The following is a 16,696-nucleotide window of genomic DNA, read 5'->3' as shown; positions in this document are numbered from 1 at the left end:
GTGTACGCTCATGACATGTTTTGGGTCCAGTTTTTTTGATAGTCCGTTATATCCCACCTATAAGCCCCATCATCAACATATCGGAGGTATCTTAACCTAGGGAAGGGCTCACTGAGATTGAAACTAGGTGGAACCGGCATAGATGGTTGGGCCAGATACAAGAAGATGCTGTCAACGAAAGATGACCCAGCACCTGACCCACCCCCATACTCAGTACTGGGGAATGAACTAGAAGATCCACCATAGACACCCTCATAGCCACCATACCCTCCAAATGCCGAACCGGTGCTCTTGAAGGATGGTCCATCATCATATCCAGCAACTGAACCGACGCTCTCGAAGCCATTATCAACATGATGTGCTGGATTGGGCTCTCTCTTGTGAAGGATGGTGCATGCCAAATGCCCAAATCCTTTACTCTCACCCAAACTCATGGCTTCCAGTGATGCAGGTCCAAGCATCCGCAAGAAGAAGAAACAGCCCTAGGAATAGGGCTGATTGTTGGAGCCTTATTTTTATACTTTTATTTTACTAGTTTTCATACTTAGTTTATTTTTTCCATACTTAGTCTAATATTGTAAACTTAAATTGAACCGGTTCAGACCATGGTTCAATTTAAGTGATCTATTCCTATTGGTTGTCAAAGGATTAATCCTATTGGCTGTTAGGGGATTTAATCCTATTGGTTCTAGGGAATAATTTAATTTATTAGCTTTACTTTAAGTTGTCCCACTCCCTCCACGATTTAGGAAGAGGAGTATTTCCTTTTTGTAATAGAAGTCAGCCTTAGGATTTCAATCCCTAAGCTGAATAGGTGTAAGGCCATTGGCCAATGATTATAAAATAATAATCGTGGGAAGGCTCCCCCACAATTCAGATTAAAAATTTCAGTTTGCTTGCTGCCTTTGCTGCTGCTTTGCTCCAATCATGAGTGTTGCCTTGTGGACTCTATCAAGGTGAAGGAATTGGTGGATCTCCATTCGAATCCTTGCATCTTTTAGATTGGGAGGCTCTCTTTTGTCCTTCAAAGCTGCTGCCATTGAAGATCTGCAAATTCAGTAAGTAATTTATAGATTTCTGCAATCAACCTTCTTCTTCTAATCCTCCAACCTAAGGGATCCATCTAACCCTAGGACAGTCTCAATTCTGTTCAGCTCCATTCCACCATTAGATCCACTCCAAATTCACACTATAGTTTCAGCAGGTCATCCCCTCCACTCGATCCCAATTCCAGTCCCATCCTAATAGCACATAAACCCTAATCCCCCTCATCTCCATTAAAACCCAAAGCCCTAAAAATCTGTCCAGACATATCCAGCCATCCAAATCCATCCATATTACAACCGAACCCTCTCCTCACTGCCCCTAGCCCTCGACCAAGAGCCCTAGTCCAAATTCCATCTCTAAACCCTAAATTTCATCATCCCCTTCTTTCCCAAAACCCAAAACCCGAAACCCTAATTTTCTAATTTTAAAATTTTCATTCAACTTTCATCAAACCTTCACTGTTAGCTTCCTATAAACCTGCCTAGCTTTACCAAATAAGATCCAACACCATTACCCTAAGCCTAACCCTAGTTTTGACCTAATTCTTCAAATCTACCCCAATCGGCCAACTGTTTGGAACGTCCTAATTTATCTGGCTCTTGGTAGATCCTTTATCTACCTAGGACTACATTATCTAGTGTGCCAGACAAGCTTGATACATCCATGCCTACCCAGCTGCCTCCTCCTCAGGTCTGAACTGCCTACGTGGAGTAGCCTCTCCCAGTACATGCTCCGTGATCCTGATCCTGATTCTGCGTGGGATCAATCTGAGTCTCCCATGTGAATCTGACGAGCTCTAGTACTGGCTTCACATCTTGCATCATCTGGTTTGCATAAGGCTGTTAATTTATCACCATGATCATAACCACCATCACCACCATCATCATCATCATCATCATGGCTTGAATTGGGGAAGGTGTGCGAATGCTGTTCGAGGAACGCGACTATTCTTCCTCATCATCTTCGCCAGGCTGAGGCTTAAATGGACGCCGGGTCTATGAGTGAACTCTACCCTTTGACACCAAATACTCCTCAACATCAGCACCCATCTGGGAAGCAATCTGCGTGTTGGGCCGAGCACCAGTCTTATCTAACACAGGCTCACCTCGTTCCTTGACCCACTCATAATCTTCTTCTAGCTTGAAGATTTCATTCAACTTGATTGGGGTTGTATCGTAACGTTGTCCATGCCAAGGCATATGTGTTCCTCCCTCAGTCTCATATTGTAATGCACATAGACCAAATCCTCCAGCCGCTTGGCACCAAATTTGTTCCGTCTCTTGGAGTCTATGAGGGATAGCGTACAACAGTTGTGCTCACTCCCGGTGGTGGAACATGACTATGAGTGAACTTTAACTGCTATTCTGGTCAGATTGGGTGAGTCTCTTCCATATAGCACCCACCATTCAGTTGCATAAGATTATTAAAGAGTATTGTTAGGTGACCGTAAACGATCATGCATACTTAAATATGAATGAAAACTATGGTGATTGGACCAGCCAGCTGCAGTGGTATCCAACCTGAAATGGCTGCTGCTCGGCCGAAACTCCCAATGCTATCCCTGAAGGCTTTCATCTGTATCCATTTTAATGTTTGACCGCTAATGGCGTGGTGACTACTGTGAGAACCGTGGGAGGTCAAGGTATTGATTTCCCAATTACAATTGGGTTACATCAAGGATCAGCTTTAAGTCCGTATATGTTTGCACTTATCATGGATTAGTTAACCAGGACATACAAGATGCAGTACCTTGGTGTATGCTTTTTGCTGATGATATTGTTTTGGTAGATGAGAGAAAAGCAGGGATTAGCACTAAGTTGGAGTTATGGAGACCAACCATGGAATCAAGAGGCTTTACGATAAGTAGAACGAAGACGGAGTATATGGTGTGTAACTTTAGCGACATTAAGACGGATAATGAAATGGTGAAGATTGAGGAGAGAGATACCAAAAAGTGATTATTTTAGATATCGAGGGTCAATCATAAGCAAAGAAGGTGACATAGAGGATTATGTGTGGGATAGATGAAGTGGAGAGGTGTATCCAGAGTGTTGTGTGATCGACGCATTCCTTTAAAGCTTAGAGGAAGATTCTTTAGGACAGTTGTACGACCAGATATGATATATGGGGCGGAATGTTGGGCAGTTAAAAAGCGGCATATAGATAAACTATGTGTGGTGGAAATGAGGATGTTGAGATGGATGTGCCGTGTGCGGCAAAACTAGGAAGGTTAAAGTAAGGAATGACTAAAGTTTTAAGTATCTTTCTGTATCCTCCGATACTAACTGATATGTATCTTATTTTTACGGTACAGACACAATACGGTGCCGACATGATACCTAAAATAATTTGGTATTAGTGCATATAAGAAACCTCATCCTTTATATATAATCAATTGAATGCACTTATGTCATCATACTTTGTTTTCCTTTTTATACATGATATATTTTACATATTATTTATTTATAGTGTTTTATGCTTCAAAACTGTATTTTGCATATTTCCTAAGCATTTCCATATGTTTCTTGACCATTTCCACACGTATCTTTTTCTATCTTTCGTCTCTCCGATACAATACGATATGTCTCTTATAATCACTCTTCCGATATGATACAATACGTCTCTTAAAATCACTCTTCCTGTACGATATCCGATACTGATACTTTAAACCTTGGGAATGTCCATATTAGAGCTGATTTGGGAGTTGCCCCGATACAAGATAAGCTCTGTGAAAGTCGTTTGAGGTGGCATGGCCATGTTCAGCGGAGGCCTTGGGATGCACCAGTTCGGAGGAATGATTTGATTCAGATTGAAGGATCTAAAAGAGCTAAGGGCAGGCCTAAAATGGCCCTAGGAGTAGTGAGGAAAGATATGCATAGTTTAGGCCTGGTCTCAAGTATGACTTCAAATAGAACTGATTGGAGAGCAAGGATCCATGTAGCCAACCTCATTTAGTCTGAGATTGTAGTGGTACTTGGGATTGAGATAGTATGCTGAAAACTATGCAAACTAGTGAATAAGCAACTAAATGCCAAGTAAGTTCAATTGAGGTGAATAAGTAAACACTTACCAGCCTTATGCATTGGATGCATGTGCTGCCTCTCCCACCGATCCTTGATTATTGCAAGTAACTTTGTGTTACCTCATCTGTACACTTTTTGCACCTGCATCTTCATCAAATCATTCGCTGCCCATACATTTGGTAAGGTTGGTGTTTTTCTTGAGTCCATCATCCTCAACTCTTTGATGATCGACTCTAAGATTGTGACGACTGACTTCAGATCATCCTAGAACTTGCCACTAGAAATGGTCGCCTGGGCTACCTAACCTCCACGAGAAGTATACTCCTGTTATTCAAACCAATCCTCTAAAGCAAACATGGACCTAAGTCCCGCTTTCTTCGTCTCAAAGTTCTTCAAAGCGATGTAGTTTGTGGCAAAGTGTGTCAGCACTGGCCTCACCAAGTCCCCACCACACTTGCTCTTCAACATCTGCAGGGCAAATCCATGATATGGACCATGTGGTCACTTGTCTTGACCTCTCTACAATCTCACAAGCCTAAGCTTCCCATGTCCTTCACCATGAGATCGATGTAGTGGGCTGCACATGGAGTCCACTACATCAAATCCAAGATTGTTTAAATCTGATTTATATTGAAGGAGTTATGTACCGGTCAAATTTAATTTGGTGTGCGCAAATGCTGTCTGTGGAATTGCTTGAATGTGGCTTGTGAACAATGTGCCCACAGCCTCTTTATTTATAATCAGAGATCAATACAATAAAGGAAATAAAATCACAGCCAAATCACATATGCAACATGTGCATAATGAACCTGGACACTTTAATGTATCAGGGTCTAGGTCACGGGTAATCCGTGAACATTCAACACTGTCAAAATCGCTTTGAATGAATATTTTTTTAGACATCAAAACAAATGAATATTTACCACACTTTTGGGTTTTAGCAATGTTTTACCATATTAAGATTTATGGAATTTTTAGATTTGAGAAAGACCTCAGCATTTAAAAGTTGAAAATTGCACATAACGCCGAAAACCTAGTTTTTATTCTTGAACTTGGGGGGTTGACTTTTTATACTTTTGGAATTTGATTATATAAATATTTTTGTTGGATTCAAATAGTGGGGTATTTGCTTATTTATGAATAATATCTTACTAAATAAGTGTCTGTCTAGGCAACTATTATTCTCAATACACTGTGCGTGCACTAGTAAACTTGCGTAAAAAACCACAAGTATCATTTTGATTGTTTTTTTTTTTTTTTTTTTTTTTTGTGAAAATAGTTCATGCATTGTGTTTAGAATGTCAAAAAATAGGTTGTATACAAAAAATCGGATTAAAAAAAAAATTCATTTCTGGGCCTCGAAACCACCAGCTCAAGTTGGCTGGGAAAAAATCACAGATTTCGACCATATCTCGGTTTCTGGCTGGTCGAAACCCGAGTTTTAGAACCTTGAGTAGAATTAAAAAGAAAGAGAAATAGTAGACTTAAGAAATATCACAGAGAAGAAAGTAAAGATAGCTTTCAAAAGAGAGGAAACATAATAAACTTTTATTACAGAGGATGGGATATGATGTAGGTAAGGAAGAGAGGATTGGGTTTTTGGAGGATCTTTTTTTTTGGGGGCGGGGGGGGGGGGGGGATGTTGGGAGTGGAGTGGGGAGGTGCCATTGAAAGACTTATTTTTTAGGCTTTATAGTCTAACTTGTCAGATAAGATGGTAAATGAGTGTATGGTTGTTGTGCCGGGAGAATTTAGTGGAACTTTGGCCTTTGGGTTTAGGCGGTGTCTTGGAGAAGATGGCATAGGTATGGTCCAATCTTTGTTACAAGCATAGGATGTGTTTGTATCAAGGTTCAAAATCCAGGTATCGGACTCGGGATCGGTCATGGCCAAAACCTTTCCGGATCGGGATCGGATCGGTCCAAATCGGTCAGGATCAGTCAAAAAACCCCTCAAAATCGTTTTTTTTATGGATCGGGTCATGTATCGGCCAGAGTTAGTGGGTGTTGTCATCTCGGGATCGGATCGGCCGATATTATCTGGATCGGATTGGTCAAAATCGGTTGGTATCAGTTAGTATCGATCGGTATCGGTCAAGATAATATAAAAAACTAAAAAAAGAAACTTAAAAACTTTGAAAAAATAAAAAATATTCAATTGGATCGGTAAAGGATCAGATCGGATCGCCTGATCCAATCTAGTTGGGCGATCCAGTCAAACCTTGTTGTATCGGTCAAATCTCGGGATCGGCCTCGACCGATACCGATCCGATCCGGCCAATATCGGCCGATCCGATACGATACCTCAAACCATGGTTTGTAACACAAGATTGGCAGGATAAGAGGGTATGGATTCTAAATTCTAATGGGATTTTGAGTTCTAAAGCTTGTTTTTTTCTTTTTAGCATTTGCTTTGCCCTGAGGATCTGGAGAACCATGACATTCTTTTTCCTTATAAAGATCTTTGTAAACCTCATGTGCCTTCCAAATGTAAGGCTTTAGGATGAGAGATAGCCCACAAAAAGATTATGATTACAGATATCTACTGGCTGAGAAGGGGGATGTGGAACCCAAGTCACAAAACCCTAACCGCGTTGATTCTACAAGGTATTTGTTGATAATACTAACCGCTTCTGTGATGAGATGTCGAGCATGATAGAAGCTTCAGAAGACTGATCAGAGGTGGCAGAAAAGGTGGACAAAGAAAGTGACGATCAAGCTGAAGTAAATGGTCAGATCAAGGTTGAAGCTAAGGAATTAATTGTCGGTCTGATTGCAGATGTGAAATCCCACGATCAGATTCCAGTCAGAGAGATATCATTTGCCAATGATCGTCAGGAGATTTGGTTGATTGTGAGATGCGCTGGGACCATTGCCCCATCAAAGCCGAAGATTGTGGATCAAGTAATGATGGAAGCCAGTGAAGTGAAATCCATTGCCCACCATGAGTTCGTTCTTTCCCACAATTTTTCAGAAGTGGATGCAATCCCAAAGCTTCATATCTTGGATTTTATTTGAGTTGCAGACAAAGAACAGCTAGCCCCCGTTCGAGTACTTTTATCCATGCCCTTCTATAAAACTTGTGGATGAGTTTTTCTCAACACCGGAGAAATTGATGTAGGAGCTGTTCTTTGGACCGAGAGTTCCGATTGAGAACTGGGCTCAAATTGGGATTTGGGTCTAGTAGGATATTATTAGTTTATTTATTTCCTTATTTGGATTTATCTTGCAATCTTTTACATAGGCTAGAGTTTCATTCCATTTTTAGTTTTGGATTTTGATTCCATTATAGGTTTAGATTGGCTTAGATAATTAGGAGATAGAGTTAGATGTTACTTCTATTTCAGCATTAGGCTACAATTAGAAAACTCTCACTTTCTTTTTTTATAATATGCTTTTTACCCAATTCATTGGACAGATTGAAGATAATGGAATTTTGAGTTGTTTGGTTGGAGGCTTGGAGCTTGCCTGGCTTTATTCCTTCCTCCCCCCCTCTCTCGTTCATCTCTTCTTCTCTCTCATCCCGGTGCGAGATCCTTTTTCTTTCTTGTTGGTCTATTCCTTATTTTCTTTTATTTCTGTTATTCTATTTCTCCTATTGCCTGTTTTATTGGTTGGAGTGGGAAGAAGACGTAGATATCCCTGGATATCTGCTGCTCATTTGATCTGAGATTTTGGGTGAAGGATTCCCTTCATTGGGCGACCTACATGGCTACACCTTAGGATATTGCCCCCCCCCCCCCCCCCCAAATTCATTCCTCTTGTGAGAAACATATCTGCAACCAGAACTGGGTTCAGTTCTTCCTCTAGTTCCAGTTACAACTTTTAGATATCATTCTTCCCCAAGTTAATTCCAGTGATGGCTGAGTGGATTCAGTGTATCCATGATCTCCCGACTTCCATCTGAAACTTCATACCAATCGGAAACCATATGAGTGAGTTTTCTCACTTGGAACTGAACTTGACTACCGCTGGTTCTGTGTGCAAGGTTGAAGCAGACTTTGATTCCTCTCCCACAATTTATCTCCTTTTTTAAACCCTTATTTCTGATAATGCCCCCACCTTTACCTTTTACTCCCGTTTAGGTTTTATTTCTTTCTTCTTCCAAGAATACCCCCATCATACATGCCATTCCATTTACTGGTTTTTCCAATTGTTAGCAAGACTTCTGTTAATTACAGATTTGCCATCCACTTGATTGTTTGAATTGTGTATTATCTGGTTGGACCCATTTGTGAATCCAAATCAGGTTTTGTCACCTTGGTTCTGCATCAATTTCCCCCTTCATATGTTTCATAAGGATGGAAAATCGGTGGACCCTCTGTTTCTTGAGTGCCCATTTGCCAGAAGGCCATGATTCCATGTCCTTACCCTATTTAATCTGTATTGGACATTTAACAATGATATGATAGATTTGATGTGGTTCTAGCATCATTTGGGGCAAGAGAGTTTTTTCTTTAGACGGCTACTTTGTTGGCAGGTTTATGATGTATAGGAAAGAAATGCTCGACCGTTACAGGATGAGTGTTTTTCCGAATTTTTGGTGATTGATTGGGTGAAGTGAATGTTGCTCATTGGTTGGTGGCAGAACCCCTTTACAGAGATGTCTCCTCACCTTTTTATTTGCAGATTGGAAAAATATCATTAGGTCTAATATTGTTAATCAAAGAAGAGGAGAGGCTCTTTGGTGTTTGGGTGGGTTGGTGAAGTTAACTTTTGTGGGTCCTCTATAAGCAACCTAGGGCAACTTTGAGTGGGAGAGGTTATTAGATCTTTGGCAGGAGATGGTTTGAGGGCAGATTTGGGTCTGATTGGTGAAGGAACTCTATTAAAGCAGAATTGGTTTTGCTTCAGATGGGATTGGAGTTTGCTTTGTGGGAAGGTTTTGACAGTATAATTATAGAGGTTGATTCGGCTACAATAGTATCATGGGTAAGCTCGGACATATAAGGCCCTTGGAGATACCACTTATTCTGAGCTACATCCATGGTTTAAAGTATCAGCCGATACGATACGGACCAATACGTATCGATATCGGTTGGTACCGATACGATACATACCGATACACATCTTTATAATAGAAAATGGTGTCTCGGTTGGTATCATATTGTATCAGCCGATACGGTCCGATATGATTTGATATAGACTGATACTTACGATATGTATGTTAAAGGGTTCTATGAGAATATTGATACATATCGGTATGTATCGGCCGATACGGTCGATACCAACCGATACATGTTGATATGGCCATTAAAGGGCCATGTGACTATTAGACTATGACTTTGTTTTTTAGATCAAAGATTGAAGGAGTTTTTGCAGAAAAAGGAGATTTTACAGAAAAAGGTAGGTTTCAGAAAAACATTATCTTTGTGTTCAAAATTTGAATCATGGTTTATAATCCTATTTTGTGCTATAAATCGATAGATTTATGTAAAACTAAGTTAGTTGATGCATCACACTTGATCATGTGCAAGGATTTGTACTAAAATCAATGAAAGTTTCTTGTTTCGTTATACATTGTTCTCCATTTTAGTGTTTATGCATGATACATTTTATATATTGTTTATTTATATTCTGCTTCAAAAGTGTATTTCCATGTGTATATTGACCATTTCCATGCGTATCTGTAGCGTACGATACGTATCTTCGATACGTCTCTTAAAATCACCCTTCCGATACGATACTCAATACCGATACTTTAAACCTTGGGTTCATCAAGTTCTTAGCTTCTCTGGTGAACTGCTTGTTCGGTTGGAAGGACAGAAAATGGCATGACTGGTCTATTGGCTAGGCAGGGATTGATTTTGGGGAAATCAGTTCCTCTTCCTGATTAGGATCCTTTCATTTTGTTGTGGGGTGCTGTTGTTATTTTGTATGTGTTGATTCTCTGTCTTGTGAGGGAATTGTTCAATGTTTTGGCTGTGTGTGTGTGTGTGTGTGTGTGTGTGTGTGTTTTCTGTATATTGATAGGTAGAGGGTTCTCTGAGCAAGCGGCATAGGGGGAGGCACCAAGAATGTGTGACAAAACAGTATCATACATAAGAGGGCAGTTACGTCATTTCATATGAGGTGCTAGTGTACCCTGCCCCAGCAGCTTAGAGGACCATTTCCCATATTAATAAAATTCCCTACTATTGCTTAGAGAGAGAGACCTGCATTGTAACTTGATTTGTATTTCAGCCTGTAAAACAGCTTTACTAACAGCAATATAGAAGAAGAAGAAGAAGAAAGAAACAGGCAATTAGAGGAAGAACAAGCCATAGAAGAATAGAGAGGGGAGATCATATACTTATGAATGTGTGTGTGTGTGGCTGTTACATAGGTTACTTGTTTACTAAACAAATAAGCTATCTGATTCTCCAAATTATGTTTCCCTTAATATTTGCTGAGGGGTCCTTCAAGACATGAGGAAATGTGGAATCAACTACTCTTGAATAACAGATGTGTAAGCCATATGTTACTGATTTTAGTCTAATTTGAATCATTCATCAAGAAATGGTGTCAATGTCAGCTGTATCTATCACAAACAAGACCATTAGATGAAGCTTACATTTTATTACTTTGAACTTTCTATAGAACTGGAACTAGCTAGATGATTCAAATGAACTTTACTATTTGATCAAGGATCTTACTTAGCCAGCATGACATCTTTTATTCAAAGAACTAATCTCTTAGCTTGAGTTATATTCCTTATACTGATGGAGTACCTAACTATAAGATTTGGAGTGGTTGAGTAAGTGAGACATGAAACGTTAGCCTGTAGGATTGAAAGTTTTAATTGTTAGCCGCCTAAATGAAATGATTGTACTTGGTTTACAATTATCCTCTTAGCTTATATCTACTGATGTAGTAATGCATGATAATATGTATTGAAACTTGGGATTCTGTTTTTTTCTATTCTTAGGTAAATAGAAATGGATTCCTGATGAATAGCTGCAAGTTTCTTTTCACCTTGTTATTTTGTTTCTTTGCATTAATCATTCCTTCTTTCTCCGGTTGATCAATGAGTGTTTGTTTTGTGGATGCATAGGCATTTGGAGGTGATGATTCAGATGTTGAATCCCCTAAAGAAAATTACACTTCAGAGACAAATCTGACGGAACTTGTAGATTCTCACAAGTCGCTTGGAGATTCCTATATTCAATTTAATGAGCAGCAAGGAATATTCAGAAAGGGAAGTGATAAAAACTCTATGACAGATATGGATATTCCTAGCATTTTACCGGCCAGTGACTCTCATCAATCTATGGGGGAACTTCTGTCTTCAATGGATCCAGGACTCCCTCTACCTGTGCCTGGACCTGAGCTATGTGCAGAAAAGCCTGCTAGTAGACTAAGTGGATCCAATCTCAATGTGAAGCGCTCAACCTTTTGGGAAAGAAGCAATGTGAGTTGTCCCAGTCTCTTTCTGATTTACGTTCAATGAAATTTCTCTTGGTTAGCAAAAGAAATGATAATGCTCTTTGGGAATGATTGCTCTTGAGGTTTCTGATGTGTGGCCTCCTACTTAAGTGTTCTTCAAGATTCTCTTGTCCAGGCATTGGTGAAGTTCTTTAATTTTGGCTGTGTTCTTATTATGTCTAGAATATTATTGTTAACTAGGCTCCAAGCTTAATTTATGTTGTGCCCCTGTAGCCTGGTCTTAGGCTTATTCTATTTTGCATTGACTATGGATATACCTGTACAGTAGTGTCTATGCGTGGTTGTGGTATGGTGGTGATTTGGTCATTTGGTGAATATACATTGAATGCCAGAACAGACTTAAATACACTGGAACACATAGTTGACAAGATGATGCGCCCGCCTAGGTGTGCATGCAATGTCCCAAACCGGTGAAATTCCTAGCATTTATCATGGTACACCCAAGGATTTAAGAATCGTACCATATCAGCTGATACATATCATATCTATAAGGATACCGATACAATACGTATCTGATACTTATATTAAAAAATTGTATCGTGCTGTATCATCCGATGCGGCTCAATACTTACCGATACTAATCGATACAGTAATACTGCCCTTAAATTATTTGAAATTTAAAATATTATGGAAAATTTATTTTCGCAAAATAAAAAAATTATGGAAAATTTTGAAAAAAGTATGGATACATTGATGCGAATGGGTCTAATGTTGTTCAAATTTACATGTAAATGTAATGTATCAAATACATTATGGACATCATTGCTGCATTTTTCCTGATTTTTCTGTATTTTAAATTTTAAATTTTTTTGATACATTGAAGCAAATGGGTCCAATGTTGGTCACATATAATGTATGAGTAGTTGAATACATTATGGATATATTTTTTCATTTTTTATGATTTTTTCTTTCTTTTTTTTAATTTATTTTTACTTTCTGGAAAATAAAAAAATTATGAAAAAAAAAAAGAATTTTTTTATATTTTAAACCTTAAATTATTTGAAATTTAAAATATTAGAAGCATTAAATCCTGATATAAATAATAAAACTTTATATAAAGTGGAAAACTAATTAAGAACTCTAATGTTTATGGAAATTGGTTCGATCTGCATACTAATCATATCATTTTTGTGTTTGAAAATGTCAATGACTGACGAGGTGGCTCTCGTCGAGCTTGTTGATCCGGAATTTCATTTACCCTAATTAAAAAGGCTTCCAAACCACAAGAAGGTAGCCCAAAGTCAGAACGATGTACGTCAAAACATAGAGTAACAGATGGATATCAAACTAGAATTGCTCAAAGAGAGGGCGGTACAGGTAACTAGGCAGTATATTCTTTGGATTAAGGATCTCAGGAGTGGTCACTCTACCTTTCAGTCTTGCTAAAGCGAGCCGGAGTGCGCTAGCACGCCCTTTGTTTTCTCGTTTGTTCCGTAACTTGCTGCTGAAAAATGTAATAGGCTAGTGTGGCTCACTTTGCTCTGAAAGCGGAACTCGCTGGTTGACTTGAGTAAAAGCCCCTCTCGGGAACTTTCTTTTTTTATTCCTTTTTCTCCCGTTTTACTAGTCCGTGCCCCTTCTTCCCATTAAAGAGAGGGAGACATTTTACATTAACCTGAACCCAAACCAAGCTAGTCCATCAAGACGCATCTTATGTTTTGGTCATTTCTGGCAGTAAAAGGCGACAAGAGGTTTAAGCATGAGAAAATGGTATGATACTGGTGGAATATATTAGAATATCTGAATTTCATTGATAAACTTGATATTGCTTCCTCCAAAATGTGATGTTAGGTGCCAGTCTGTTGTGCTCTTGGAAGCCAAGAATGTTGTGTTGAACCAGATATACTTTCTTCTTGAATAAGATTATTAAGGTGCTTCATTCCTGTTCAGTATTTAACAATACTTTTTCTTATGGAAATATTCTTGACTTTTCTTGCAGGCCAGAAAGCATCCGTCCATGGAGTCATTTGACTCCTCTGGTGAGGAAGAGTAAGTTTCTCGTAGCTAAGAACTGCCTGAGCATTTTTTCTTTCTTTTAGTACTGCAGTGTTTCTGACTGAATCGTATAAGCAATTTAGGAAGTTTATGATGTTAAGTTTCATCGGTTAATTAATAAGCCAAAAGTTGGGTGCACTATACACCTCATATAAGATTCATTTTACACAGATGGCACTCGGCAGGAACTCAATTTGGGTCCCCCCCCGGGGTAAGCTCTCTTGTGGAGATCAGCATTATATGTCCTAGACATAGTACTATATCTCGCGATATATCGGTATCTCGGGCCTACCGAGATATCTGAAATATCCGAGATATCGCGAAATATGACCGAAATATTGCATTTTTTCTGCAATATTTCGGGGGTCCATCTCGGGGGGTATTTGGCCATATCTAGGCCTGAAACTTCATGGACAGCCTTATTTAAGCTTAATAAACACATTTAAACCATAAAATTGTAAAAATGTGAATTCAAATTGGTGTTTTGGGCTTGCACCCTTGATTGACATACGGTCGCCGACCCTAATGTATAAATAGTTAAATACACATAGATTAATGAAATCACAACTTAAGTTACAAATTACAAGTGCTAAATCGCTAATAGTAGTTCTTTGTGCCTCCCCTGGATCAATCCCACTCATGCCTCGCCGAGTCGACGTCCATTGCTCTCTCGTTTGAAGGACATATGTGGACCACGGTATAGAATCGGAGAAGAAACAAGTGTAGTCATCCACAAGTGTCACGTAAATGGAATCATCAACATACTGTAGGTAACCTATCCTAGGATATAAACTAGGGTTACCAATCGATCCAGTCCGTGAAGAAGATGATCCACTGTGATATGATGTTGGCACCGGCGCAAGAGGCGATGGCATTGGCTGCATGTATGGCTGGTGAGGTTGGTAGCTAGGTCCGCTAGGGTATGCAAAGATGTTATCTACAAAAGATGATCCAGTATGTCCCTGGGACTGGGACTGGTAGTCATAGTCCCCTACCCCACTAAACTGCCCATATGATGATGATCCATATCCATATCCACCGTAAGGTTGTGATGCACCATAATCCGATGCCAATGGAGTGGTATGTGCGTCAAAAGATGGGGCACGCCAATGTCCAGTCGGTCCTCCCTCCCTATCACCCATACTCAAACCACCAACAGAGCTAGATAGGTTATCAATGTCCATGTGATCAGGTTGCAACTGTGTTTGTCGACCCCTACGTTTCCTGTTGTATGTATGTAGGGGGCCTCTCGAGGGTGGGGGTGAGGGTGTATCCTGGGCCTCCTGGCCTACCACATAATGCTCTCGCATGCCGTCAAATTCTTCACCAGCATCACCACCACCAACATCACCACCACCAGCATTACCACCACCAGCATCACCATCACCACCACCAGCATCACCATCATCATCATTTGAGGACTTAGACCAGTCTTCATCATCAGCAACATTGCCACCAGTGGGCTGGAATGGTATGGGTGAGGCTTCCCTTGCATGTATCTGACCCTCGTCAGCCATATACTCGTCCACATCAGCACCAATCTCAGAAGCTATCATGGGGTCGGGCCTACCTCCCTCCTCATCCAACACTGGCTCACCTCTATCCCTCACCCAATCCACAATAGGGTCCTCATCGTCTGAGTCAACTTGAAAGATGTCACCTAGATCAATGGTGCCCCTCTGTCCCTCATGTCCCATGCGTATGTGTTGCAGTTTCAGCCTCAAGTTGTAGTGCATATACACCATGTCGAGATAAACGTTGAGACCCCAACTGCATGCGCCTCTTGGAGTGGATGAGTGCAAAGGTACTCCAGTTCCTCTCACAACCAGGATGCGAAACATGTTTGGGCAAGGACTTTAATTGCTATTCTTCTTAAGTTTTCAGCCGATTCCCCATACAACACCCACCATTCAACTGCATTACAAGTTTACAACAAAAAAGACATGTGTCAAATGTTGTTTCAACTTTCAACTTTCAAATTTCAATACATATGTAATTTAAAACTTAAAAGAATTACCAGCATCACCACGTGCTCTGCCTTGTATCGCAGCCTCAGTTCCAAAACTTCCCAATGCATCCCTAAATACCTTGATCTACACCCATGTGGAAAATTAGTAAGTACTTCTTTACTACTTATTTGAAAGCATCAATAAGTTGAGTTTCCAAATGAACTCACCTCATTGTTGCAAATTGCTTGTAGTGCACCATCTGGCTCCAACTTCTTCACTACTTGTTTCACAGCATCAATAAGTTGAGTTTCCAACCCAAGCCTATTGTTATATTGATACTTAGGGTTCAAGTAGTATGCTGAAATATGACATATAGAATAGAGGTATTGTCAAATGCATAGGTAATTAGTAAATAATAATACTATGAATTAGTAAACATAAAACAAATTTACTCACCAGCCTTATGCAGTGGATGCATAAGTTGATTCTCCCAGCGAGCATTTATGATATCTAAGAAGTGTTTGCTACTGCGAGGAGCCACACTATAGACACTATCTTTCATCAAGTCTATTGCAGCATATAGGACTGGCATGGTTGGGCCCTTCAGAGCGGAGTCAGCAACATGTAGAACTTTAACTACTGGCTCTAAAACTTTCACCACTTTGCTTAGTTTGGTCCAGAAGTCCTCAGATGACATCGTTGCTTGTGCTTCCCGCCCATTTGCAGTCTTGGAACCCTTCCATTCAAACCATTCCTCAGAAGCAAACATGCTTCTCAGCCCGGCCTTCTTTGTCTCAATGCTTTTGAGGGCAATGTAGTTGGTGGCAAATCTTGTGATGCCAGGCCTAACCAAGTCACCCCCACATTTTTCCCTCAATAGATTGAGTGCATAGGAGTGGTTGTATACAAAGTTGGTGACTTGTCTTGCACTTTCAACCACAGTCTTCACCAACTTTAACTTTCCCATATCTTTTAGCATTAAGTCAATGCAATGGGCTCCACAAGGAGTCCAGAAGAGCCGGTACTTACTATTGTTCATCATCTTCTCACCGGCCAGCTTGAAGTTACTTCCATTGTCGCTACAATCTGGACAACATTCTCAATACCCACATCTTTTTCCACTACTTCCTTTAACAATCAGAAATATATTTTGCATCCTTTATCTCTTTGGATGCATTCACGCATTTGAGGAACACTGCCCTCCCATCACAATAAACCATGAAATTGATGATGGACTTTCTTGAAGGCCCAGTCCATC

General features: G+C 40.0%; 1 protein-coding gene across 1 annotated transcript in view; it reads left to right on the top strand.

Moving 5' to 3' along the window:
- LOC122642182 (rho GTPase-activating protein 7-like) overlaps positions 1–16,696 on the top strand; it is a 120,601-nt gene that overhangs the window by 80,956 nt on the left and 22,949 nt on the right. The window contains exons 14-15 of the mRNA XM_043835610.1: positions 11,103–11,459; positions 13,434–13,483. Of these exons, the coding sequence (XP_043691545.1) occupies positions 11,103–11,459; positions 13,434–13,483 (407 nt within the window). The remainder of the gene's footprint in view (positions 1–11,102; positions 11,460–13,433; positions 13,484–16,696) is intronic.

Source organism: Telopea speciosissima, chromosome 10, assembly GCF_018873765.1.
Source record: "Telopea speciosissima isolate NSW1024214 ecotype Mountain lineage chromosome 10, Tspe_v1, whole genome shotgun sequence".
In the NCBI taxonomy this organism is placed as follows: Eukaryota; Viridiplantae; Streptophyta; class Magnoliopsida; order Proteales; family Proteaceae; genus Telopea; species Telopea speciosissima.
The sequence above is the reverse complement of the archived record's forward strand: the minus strand, read 5'-3'. Positions and strand labels throughout refer to the sequence as shown.